Source organism: Thalia democratica, chromosome 2, assembly GCF_965202585.1.
Source record: "Thalia democratica chromosome 2, ktThaDemo2.hap1.1, whole genome shotgun sequence".
Taxonomy (NCBI): Eukaryota; Metazoa; Chordata; class Thaliacea; order Salpida; family Salpidae; genus Thalia; species Thalia democratica.
Genome location: NC_139166.1, coordinates 10,174,160 through 10,186,589, shown reverse-complemented (window position 1 = coordinate 10,186,589; position 12,430 = coordinate 10,174,160). Strand labels below are relative to the sequence as shown.

Sequence of the window (12,430 nt, the reverse complement as noted above, 5' to 3'; positions counted from 1 at the left end):
ACTATAGTTTGTTTAATTGTTTATACTTAATTTTTATCTTAAATAAAGATAGTCTTACAAAAGCATATAAAATAAAATTTAAACAAAGTGTTACAAATGGATTGTAACATGGATAAGATTGTTTGTTAATTTTGCATACTTTTATGTATAATTCTCAAAGTTTATATGTTTTTTTCTTAAAAAAATAGAGTGGTAGTATAAAAATTAACTTTTTAAACAATAAGCTAGTAATTAAATAAATATTCTATAAGAGAAAAAATGCTCAAAAAGGTGCTACCGAAGAACTCATTAAAAAGAGTGGTACTATATCTTACTGTAAAATTGTTCTTGTAAACAACAAATCAAGTAATTAAATTTTAATTAATTGTACTTAAATTTTTAATTAATATTAGCAGACTTGATATTATCTTTTTGATAATTGTTAGACGTTTTTGTTTGTTTATTTACGTGTGCACTTAAAAGCAATCTAATTTTTTTTCAAGCATTAAAGTATTTATAAGTTAGTTTCAAGTGGAACTTTTACATACTTTATTAGCTGTAGTAAAATTTTGTTTATTACAAACTAACTTTTGTAAACTGTGATCAATTGCAAATATTTTTAAGTATCTAAAAATTTTTTTTTTACTATTTTAAAAAGAATAGTCTTGAAAGTCAACAACATAATTCTTATCGTAAGTAATTTTACAAACTAAACTGTCTAAAGTTTAGTACAATATATAACCACGCTGAAAATGTTTTAATTTTCTTAGCTTGTAAAAATGACAGAATTGTAATTTAAAATTCTACACTTGAAAAGAAAGCCACAAAAAATGCTGTTTTTTTTTTGTTTTACTCAAATAATTGGTGTATGTTATTTTAGTACAAAATTGCTTTGTTGAGTAAGTCTTAACACTTTTTATGTTAAAAAAAAATAATTTGTTAGTCATAGATAACTTAAAAAGAAAACACACGTAGATCACAATTTGATAGTGTTTTAACTGATAATATATAGAAATATTTAACTCATTTATAACTCATTATAAATTTTTAAATGTTGGTTGGCATTAAGAAAATTAAAGAATTATAAATTACTGCTTAGCACATTAATTTGTAGTTCATTAGTAGTTTTAACAAAAACAATAAACATATTCAACAATTAACTAATAACTGAGTGATTTATGTTATTTTAAATAGATTTAACTTTGTACCTGATATTATTTATAACAAGTGAAAAACAATAGCAACAGAAAGAGCTTTTTTGACAAACTATATTCATACTAAAGCAATATGAGCGGAGTTTTAGTAAGGTGTGTAGCATTTTGTAATACTAGTTAATTTTTTCAAAAAGTAGATTTACACACACCCTATACGCGTATAAAAATTGCACGAAGTCGATTTCCCTGTGCAAAATTCCCTTGTGCAAAAGTATCTTCCTGCAATTTTTTACACTCAAGCAATTTCATCCCCTCGTGCAGTTTTGTACGCTCGCACAAATTTGACAGCTACCCATCATAGACAGTTTACAGATTACACTTTTAAAATCTATAGTTAAAGTATGTTCTAACTATGCAAATGTTTTTAAATAAATAAAACTTTAATAGAAACAAAATAATTACTTTTTGCAAAGTTTCACCCATAATTGCTAATCAATCAGTTAAATAAATTTTCACTATTAAAAAGCTGTACTAGAGAAAAATTAAAACTCTTATTTTCAAGTGGTCTTCTCATTCAAAGCTCAAGACAATTAGCTACTTTGCTTGGCAAACTAAAGCTTAAATAGATTTAAAAACATTTTCACTTGAATTGATTCTTTAAAAGATTGTGATGACAAGCTGGAATGTAGGTAAGCCATCTTTACCAATAAAAATCTTTTGGGGACGTAAATTGTAAGAGACCTCTTAGGACAAACAAAATTAAGAAAAGCTGTATTACAAAAAAGAAACTCTTTAAAACAACTGTGTCCTAAAACTAAATTTTAAACTCATTATAGTACATTTGCATTTAAAAAGTTAAGTTCTATTTTATTTGAACAAAATTTTTTCAAGGAATAAACATTGCGGGTCTTAGTTGCCCGATTCTTAGCTAGAAGAATTTTTGACTTTTTACTAATTTAACTATACATTGAATTTATGAAAAAATATCTAAGATATTTAAATACTATATATATATATATTTAAAGAAAATGTATTAAGAATAAAAATTTTATAAGTTTGACAATTTACACCAAATCATTGAACAAAACAATAAGTTTAGGTAACATACACAATTTAGCTAATAACTTTTGTAAGTACTTTTATAAATTAAACTGTATCTTATCAACTTCTAAAAACAATTTGGTTGTTACTTTTTTGCGAGATTGTTTGGCTCTTTGGCTTCAACGGAATGCGACGAATATGATCCAACCTCCAAGTTTGAAGAATATTTGTTCTATTTCCACTTGTTGGTCAGTTTTACATCGGGAAGAAAGTTAAAAATAAGCTGCAACTTTTATAAAAATCACAAAACCCATGAAACTTAAGTTAAATAAGTCACAATAAAGTGAAAAGCAACTAACTTTGCAAGAACAAGCAGAAAGCTCCACCTCAAAGACCCCTTTCAAGTGCAAGCGAGTTCTTATAAGCCAGTTTAAGGCCCTGAGCAGTATTTCTCTCTTGCTGTGCATTATTAACGTCCATCTAGTCTATTGTCCCTTGTGCCTTTGTCAACTAAACATGTTTTTCAGAACTTTGTAATATCAGGATCAATTTGTTGGTGTCCGTTTTAGAAGAGATACCTAAAAGTAAAATCATGATTATTTCTTCAACTGATTTTATAGTTAATATACATTATAAAGTATTATTTCAAAGCTAAGTACTTTAACATCATAAAACTTAAAAATAAATTAATTTTAAAACGTTTTGCTTTTTTTATAACCATATTTACAAAAGGAATTGAAAATGAGTTTGGGTTCAAGAATCAAATAAAAATATAAACAAGATAAAAAATAAAAAGAAAAAATAAAACAACTACAAAACAAATAAAATATCAACTCATGCAAAAATGTCTCCGTGTAAAATTGTCTACTCGTGCTAAAATGTTTTCGTGCAAAAGTATCTTCGTAAACTTTTGTGCCCTCGTGCAACTTTGTCCCCTCGTGCAAATTTGAAAGCTACACCTCAAAAAAGTACTCAAAAACTCAAAAGGAGTTCATAAAATGGAGCTTGGGCTCGATAGTCAAATAGAAAATATAAGCAATATGTTATATTTGAATTGATCTGTTTGCACTATGTTGAAAAACACAAGCAAGTTGATTTTTAAATATTACTAATGTTTAGAATGTTTATTAAGTATTCTTTAAAAGAAGTATTTTGTAATTTTTACAAGTTAAAGTAATTTAGCAGTATGTTATATAAAAACCTCAAGTCTCTTTAGTTCTTTAAAAGCACTTTTATAGCTTATTACTCAACCATAGTGTAACTATTACAATATAGTTTTTTCAGAGTGGTTTTTTCATGATAAGTAGCTTTAATTAAGTCATATATATCACGTATATTAAAACACTTAATCAAAATCTCAAATGAAGTATTTTTTGAACTGTAAAAGTTATCGTTTATTAATGGAACACTATTGACTAATAGTAGGTAAAAGTTTTTCATTTCATTATAAGACATTATTAGAATGGCATCGAATAAAATAACCATCATAGAACTGGTACAATTGACGACGTTTTTCTGACTCTGTAATCTCTGTTCTGTCCTTAAACATCATCCATTTTTGCAAAAACATATTCGATATCTTTTAACTACGATCTCTTCCTATTCGAGGATGGTGTATCTTTGGAGGTCTAGATTTTTAAAAAGTAGCATTATTAAAGACATTATTGTCATTAAAAAGAAAAGAGGCAGCTACAGAAGCATCGGCATCTGGTATCTCATATGTACAAATCTTCAGTGGGCATTTAATCACAGGCATTTCTAATTTGATTCAGTACTATTTGATAATAAATAACATTTTTCTTGGTTAACTTTTAATTAACAAAATTACTTAAAAAATTATCAAATCTGAGATAAAACAAAACAAAATCGGTTTAACTATTAATATAAATCTACATTTATAGCTAGGCAATACTTATACACAACTAAAGTAGAAAAAAAATGATAGTTTGGGACACATTTAAAATCCATCCGCAATCAAAATCCACCCGGTCAAATTCCGGTAATAGTGAACAATAAGTTAATAAAATTCAAAAAAACTTACGAAATTAATTAATAAATAAAGAGAAAAAATTGGGTGGATTTTGATAGTATACCATGTTTGATAGGTAAAATTCATTTAAATTACAAAACACTCATTGAGCCAAGCGTAAGCTTTGTTTAAAGCAGATAAAGCTCTCTTAAGAATAGCGCAATTCGATCATTTTTCTAATAATATTTCCTAGTACAATGGAAAATTACGCAACTAAATCAGATGAAATTAGTTCATCTTATCTCACAGAAAATGTCAGTAAATAGTTTGAGCAAAGTAGAATACTGCAAAACTTGAGACTTAGATAGTTTATATATACCTAAAAACAAACAACAATATAAAGGAACTAGGTTGTAGAGACTGTCTTGTGAACTTAAAGATTGTTTAGTTATTTCTTGCTAAAGTTGATTTTTATATAAGTTTTTGTAGTAACCTTGAGGTCTTTTTGCACACTTGTTTCCTTATAAGCAAATTTTTTATAAGCAACTTTTTTTTTGTTCTTCAAACTTACTTACTTTTGTCAAAATAACCAACAATATTAGTTCGATGGCTTTGTAAATTAACAACTTCAATAAAAAACGTTGTAGAATATCAGTTTAGCGCGCTCATAAGCTATAAGGAATGTTGTAGTAACATTAATAAATTGCTTTTAAAAGCAGTTTGTAGAAAATAATTTAAGCTACCTTACACAAACTGGTATAAAGATAATGTTTGTGCTATATTATTAAGTGTAATTGTAACCTACATTTCAAATCAATAAAAAGATAAATACAAGACAGAAGTTCAAAGAAGTTTAAAAAAACAATTTGTTTTTGTACTAGAAAAATAGTATATAAAAGTAAAAAGTTTTTAAATGCATAGCTCTGAACACTGATGCAAAAATAAAGTCTTAAAAATTTTTTTTTTATAACTAAGATTTTGTTTTTAATCGCTAGATCTTAAACTTTTACTTTAAGCTTTTTAAGTGTTACCAGTTTTATAAATAAGCGCAAATAAAATATCATTTTTAAGATATCAGCTAGATACCTAAAAATATGCTCTAAAAACTATTCTCAAATAATTTCAGGTACTTGGTTACTCGAACAACCTATCAGTTAAAACTTTAGAGAAGGAGTATAAGAGCAAAAAAATCGTTATTAACTGCAAGTAGCTTGAACAATTATGCAGCGTTCTATATAGTTTATTTTTGTTATTTTACAAAGAACTTTTCAAGTAGATACTTGAGTCGAAGACCCAGCATATACATTTTGTATTTATAATTGATGCACATAAGCTTATTCATATCAACTGCTTCAAAATGGAAAGATTCCAGTTGAAGGTAGTTTAAATTTTTTTAAGTATTTGCTTGACTTTTTTTTATTAATTTTAAGTGTAAATAATGAAAAATAAAGTTGGCCCTAAAGAATAAACCCAATGGACAAAATTGTCCAACATATCTTTATAGCTAAAATGTATCCTAAGTTAAGTTCTAATCAAACTTTACCGTTTAAACTGTTAAAATACTTTGGATGAGAGTAAGCTTTGCTAGTATCTTCCTTGCTGTATTATAGTTTTTAGCAGGGGGATCACAGCTTACAGACTGAAATTTATAGTCTGTGATGCATATTTTATTTTGAAAACGTCTAGAAAAAAAAATTAGATTTTTAATAATAATTCATTTTATCTCTTAGTTTGACTTCAAAACACACAGATTTCTTTAACTTGAAACAAAAAAATACAGGGTCTAAAAGATTTTACCAACTCCTATTAGAGACTTTTTCAACTAAACTTTAACTCAGCAAAAGAAAAATTAATTAAATACAAAGCCTGTTAATTACTAAAAAGCTACTAACCTCCTTTTAAGGCAAAATTTTTTTAAACAACTTTAGTACTTCCTATTGCATGTTGCATTGTTATACATTTAATTTATATATTATAAGTACCTTGTTTTCTATTAGACTAATAATCTTACTTTTTGCATGTAATTTGTAAGACAGATTTTTAATTTAATGTGAGGCTTAAATTGCTCTCAAGAAAAAATCTAAATTATTAGAAGATAGCTCTTGTTATATGACTATTGTATACAAACTTATAACTTCAAATTATGTAGATTTTAACTGAAATGAAACTGAATGTTTTGTTGTACAGTCAGTAAACAATTTCAGTTCTGAAAGTTTATAAGCAATAAATATAAATTGTTGTGCTGTCATAGTACAAATAAAACAACTTTTTTTTATATCGTATTGTTTTTATTCATTTTTTTGTCAAAAGTATGATATTTTTGGAGGTCAGAGAAAATCCCCTCAAATAAAACTTTTAATTGCGAAAAGCACACTGATGAGTGCTCTTCTTTTTCGAAAAAACAACAAAAAAGTCGACAATTAAGATTGTCGGTAGCTCGACAGTGCAGACAATCAAGCCGAAATTGTTCTCTGAAAAGCTGAAATTGACATAAAACATTTCAATACAGTTTAATTGTGAATTAATAAATAATTCCAACTAGAAAGAAAACAAAATCGGCTTTAAATATTGAACCTTCAAAGAGAGTCAGTTTATTTTTTTCAACTAAATAAAATAAAAAAGACTCCCATAGAAACATCAAACTATTTTTTCTGCAAGGAGCAAAACTTATGAAAGATTCATAAAAATTTAAAATCTTTCGTAAAAAAAGACTTCACAAGATGTACACAAAAACAAAGTTACGGCTTTAAAATTGGCTTAAAATTGGTGTACAAGAACAAAAATCAAAACTTCAAAATGTTTAAAACTTTAAAATGTATTTTTCTTAACTTAAAAAGAATTAAAACCTTAAAATCAGTTTTTTGTTCAGAATTAAAACTTTATAATTTTTTCTAATGTCTCAAAATTCAAACCGTTAAAAATCCAAACGACAAAAACAAATATGTATAAAAATTTTCTTCCACTAAAACCAGCCAATCGCTTAAAGCTATAAAATTTGTGCACAACGAACAAAAACAGGGGAGAAAATCAGAGGTCAACAGATGATGATAATGACGTCACAATGCGTTTCTCCTCCGGCGGTAAAAATGAGTCTTTTTGGAAGTCTTCTTGATGTCCTCCAATTCTCCTTTCTGCGTTCTCGATATCGAGGAGGACTCTTTATGACGTCACAGAAATATGATGATAAGTTTGATGACGTCACAATGAGTATAAAATATGCAAAATGTAAAATTAACACACAACAGATTCAATTCAAAATTTTCAACCAAAGTATTTTTTTTTTTCTAGCAAATTTGTTTTTTTTTTTAATATCTGATAATTGTTTAACATTTATAAATAAATTTTTAAATTTATAATGAAAACTTTAAATACTTTAAATTATAAAAACCAGGCTTAAAAACGCCTATTTATCGTAGAGCGGTTAGATGGGAACTAGTTTAAATCATCATCAAAAGTATATTTGTAAAAGCAGGCGCCCTGTTTCTAAATAGAATGAAACAAAGCGAAAATATAAACAAAGTTTGGCTGATACATCAAAAAAAAACAAGTAATTATTTTTCTTAACTTTTTTTTTGAATTTAATTAATTTTTTTCTAACTTTAATAATAATTTTTCAATAGCTATAATTTCAAATATACGTATCAAAATTTTCACACAAAAAACGACTAAATTATTCCGAAAACGTCTCAAAAGTTTGCGATTTGTGTTTCAACAAATCATAAATTGCAGCACCATCAAAATTAATTGGAATTTTTTATCGTCAAAAGTTAAAAAAAAGTCGAAATTTGTCCTAGCAGCTTGTGAACCATGAACGAAAAACGACAATAAGTTCCAGGAGAAAAGGTTCTCGAAAAAGTTTTAGAGTCTCTCTCTCAAAGCAAGAGAGAGTTTTCCATGATTGGTTCATTTTTTAATTCGCAGCTGTTTTTGTGGGTTCGAAAATCCCCTAAATCAGGATTTAAAAACCCAAAACTAAAAAACCGGGGCTGCTCACAAACACGAAAGTAAAACGAAAAGTTCGAATTTTTATTAGACAAATTTTTTTGTTTTTTGTGATATTAAACTTTGAAACAAACCTCACAAACGCAACACAGGAGATAAATGGAAATTGCAAACAATTAAGAAAAGCCTTGTTTCAACGAACATCCGAGGTTGCAAAAAAGCTTTTCGTACTTATTTGCAAACACACACGTAAGCAAAGATATAATTGTTCAAAAATCGTAACAATAATTCACACACACCACAGATAGACTACATTTAAGCACACTTAAAATATCATGAAACTTTCCAGCGGCTCGAAAAAAGTCATAAAAACCTCAGGAAGAGCTTTTGGCACTAAAAAGCCGCTGAAAACAACAACAAGTTCCCAAGGAAATACTTGGGAAAATCCCCAACAACGAAAAAGAAGAGGAGGACAAAAAGAGACCTAGAGGGAACTTTTTTGACAAAAAATCCCCTTGAACAGGAAAAAACGACCCGCGTTGCTATGCAGTAAAACACCTCGAATTTTCCCCTTCGTAAAAACCAAAAAAAAACTTATTTCGACTCGCGGAGGAGAAACTGCGTTACGTCACACTACCTCCGCGGCCCGCCCATTCCCTGGTTGCCGTGGTGATGGTTGCTGGGCGGCATCATGGCCATGGGCTGGGGCGACTCGATGAGGTGCTGGGCGCTGCCGGGCCTGCTCCCCTGGTTGCTAGGGAACCGGTTGCCGTTGTTGGGGGAGGGGTTGGTGAACTGGTTGCCCTGGTGCATCTGCTGGTTGCTGGGGAGGTTGTTCCACCCGCCCTGTTGCTGGGGTCCTCCCACCTGGTTGTTGCTCTGCTGGCGGTTGAATCTGAAAAAAAAAAATAATTATTTAAACTCGTTCTGTAAACACATTACAATTTACTAAAATAAAATATATATGTTTTTTTATGTAAGTTGTATACAGATACTTGTGGATTTGCTATATTCCTCCACCCCTATTTTGCAAAACAATTGAAAGGTTTTTTCCCCGCAATCCTAATTTTAATGCTCAAACTCAATTCATAACCTCTTCCAAACTTTTGACACTTAGCCCCATAACACTAACTTTACAATATATCTTACCTTAACTTTGAATTTTTTGTTTGAATGTAATCATTAATCTTAACCTATACAGGGTTGCTAAATGTTTGTGTCAAATTTTCTCTAGGTTTTCAAAATGTTTTTTAGTATTTTAAAATTACACGTTTAAGGTTCAGGTGAAAAACTGTGATAAGTAGCATAGAACATTGAAAAGATACTGTATAGCTTATTTGTATTTATTTTAATTAAAAAAAAATATTTGGTAGACAAGTTTTTCTATCTATACAATAATATTTTTGTGACAAGTCGAAATTTACTACCAATTATTATGTAAAGGTTAATTAAAGTTCCAGCTTGTGATTTTTGTTTAAAACTCCAGGTCTATTTTCAAAATATCTCAAATTCCAGGTTTTTCCAGGATTCCAAATTTTTTGGCAACCCTGTCTGTAGAGCCATCTGAAAAAATCAAAACTAATCTATTAATATCAGTACTCATAATGTAACCGTTTTTAAAAACCCTGATCTTTAATAAAACCATAAAATTTAAATTACAATACCAGATCTTGTCAAAGTTTCTAAATCCTTGAGTCTTCCTTGATTGTTAAGTTGTAATTTATATTCCAGTCTTTACAACATCTTTTTCTCTTATTGTTAACAATGTTTATAATGAATTTCAATGGCAATTAGTATCATTGAATTTACTAATTGTCGTAAACTACTGTAATGTAGAATCTTGAACCTCTTACTTAATCTAAATAACCTTTAAGAACTTAATACTTTTACTATTTTATTTTACATTACTATACTAATATATTAGTGTTTAACTTTATTTAACTTAAATGATACTTACATTCTAAGTAGTTGCTAAATGGGTTTCAATACATGAAGAGTATGTTATTAAAAATATGTAAAGATTCTTATAGTAGCTTGTAAATTGCGAATCGTATTTAATAATTTTCATTTGTAATTATTCTATATCATTTCTTTATATAATTATGTTTTACTAAATTTTACTTAATTTAAAAATCATAAAATACACCAAGAATGTCTAAATCAATTTTTCTACAAGCTCAAAAAGATCCCAACAACAACTGTGCATAACAAAAGATTGAAACCAAATCCTTCATAACAACAGCAAGTTTTAAGAGTTCATAAGAAAACTGATATACGTATCCAACAGTACAACAAAACTCATAATTTATTATTTTTGAGAAAAAACAATTACTCAGTTTCACCGCAGAGCGGATTTTCAAATTGTAAATCTTATTCAAATAGAAAAATGATCACTGTGGATGGACTGCTGTGTCCTATTTATTTGTTTCAAACTCTATAGTCAAAAACAAAATTCTTCAAGTTATACCAAAAATAAAACTCATTCGAATAAATACTTATTATGCACCAAATTAATTTATCTTACCGTTTCCTCTTGCGCCTTCTCCTGCGAACAATCATCGGACCGAAGAACGGGCTACAGCACGTTTGTACAAAATATTATGATTATTGGTTTGTACAAAATATTATGATTATTGGTTTGTCAAAAAAATATTATGATTATTGGTTTGTTAAAAATATTATGATTATTGGTTTGTACAAAATATTATGATTACTCGTTGTCAAAAATATTATGATTATTGGTTTGTTAAAAATATTATGATTATTGGTTCGTAAAAAAAATTATGATTATTGGTTCGTACAAAATATTATGATTATTGGTTCGTAAAAAAAATTATGATTATTGGTTTGTCAAAAATATTATGATTATTGGTTTGTCAAAAATATTATGTTTATTGGTTCGTACAAAATATTATGATTATTGGTTCGTAAAAAATATTATGATTATTGGTTCGTACAAAATATTATGATTATTGGTTCGTACAAAAATATTATGATTATTCGTTTGTCAAAAATATTATGATTATTGGTTCGTACAAAATATTATGATTATTGGTTTGTACAAAATATTATGATTATTAGTTTGTACAAAATATTATGATTATTGGTTTGTACAAAATATTATGATTATTCGTTTGTCAAAAATATTATGATTATTGGTTTGTACAAAATATTATGATTATTGGTTCGTACAAAATATTATGATTATTGGTTTGTACAAAATATTATGATTGTTGGTTCGTACAAAATATTATGATTATTGGTTTGTCAAAAATATTATGATTGTTGGTTTGTACAAAATATTATGATTATTGGTTTGTACAAAATATTATGATTATTGGTTTGTACAAAATATTATGATTATTGGTTTGTACAAAATATTATGATTATTCGTTCGTACAAAATATTATGATTATTGGTTTGTCAAAAATATTATGATTGTTGGTTTGTACAAAATATTATGATTATTGGTTCGTACAAAATATCATGATTATTGGTTTGTACAAAATATTATGATTATTGGTTTGTACAAAATATTATGATTATTGGCTTGTACAAAATATTATGATTATTGGTTGTCAAAAATATTATGATTATTGGTTTGTAAAAAATATTATGTTTATTGGTTCGTACAAAAATATTATGATTATTCGTTTGTCAAAAATATTATGATTATTGGTTTGTACAAAATATTATGATTATTGGTTCGTACAAAATATTATGATTATTGGTTTGTACAAAATATTATGATTGTTGGTTCGTACAAAATATTATGATTATTGGTTTGTCAAAAATATTATGATTGTTGGTTTGTACAAAATATTAGGATTATTGGTTTGTACAAAATATTATGATTATTGGTTTGTACAAAATATTATGATTATTGGTTTGTACAAAATATTATGATTATTCGTTCGTACAAAATATTATGATTATTGGTTTGTCAAAAATATTATGATTGTTGGTTTGTACAATATATTATGATTATTGGTTTGTAAAAAATATTATGATTATTGGTTTGTAAAAAATATTATGATTATTGGTTCGTACAAAATATTATGATTATTGGTTCGTACAAAATATTATGATTATTGGTTCGTACAAAATATTATGATTATTGGTTTGTACAAAATATTATGATTATTGGTTCGTACAAAATATTATGATTATTGGTTTGTCAAAAATATTATGATTATTGGTTTGTACAAAATATTATGATTATTGGTTTGTACAAAATATTATGATTATTGGTTTGTACAAAATATTATGATTATTGGTTTGTACAAAATATTATGATTATTGGTTTGTAAAAAATATTATGATTATTGGTTTGTACAAAATATTA

At 27.1% G+C, this 12,430-nt stretch overlaps 1 protein-coding gene across 2 annotated transcripts in view; it reads right to left on the bottom strand.

Moving 5' to 3' along the window:
- Nucleotides 1–6,447: 6,447 nt before the first annotated feature.
- Nucleotides 6,448–12,430, bottom strand: part of LOC145829216 (CCR4-NOT transcription complex subunit 6-like) — a 50,238-nt gene continuing 44,255 nt past the window's right edge. For both annotated transcript variants that reach the window (XM_082936951.1, XM_082936952.1), the window contains exon 13: nucleotides 6,448–8,980. In XM_082936951.1, the coding sequence (XP_082793077.1) occupies nucleotides 8,719–8,980 (262 nt within the window). In that variant the 3' untranslated portion in view covers nucleotides 6,448–8,718. The remainder of the gene's footprint in view (nucleotides 8,981–12,430) is intronic.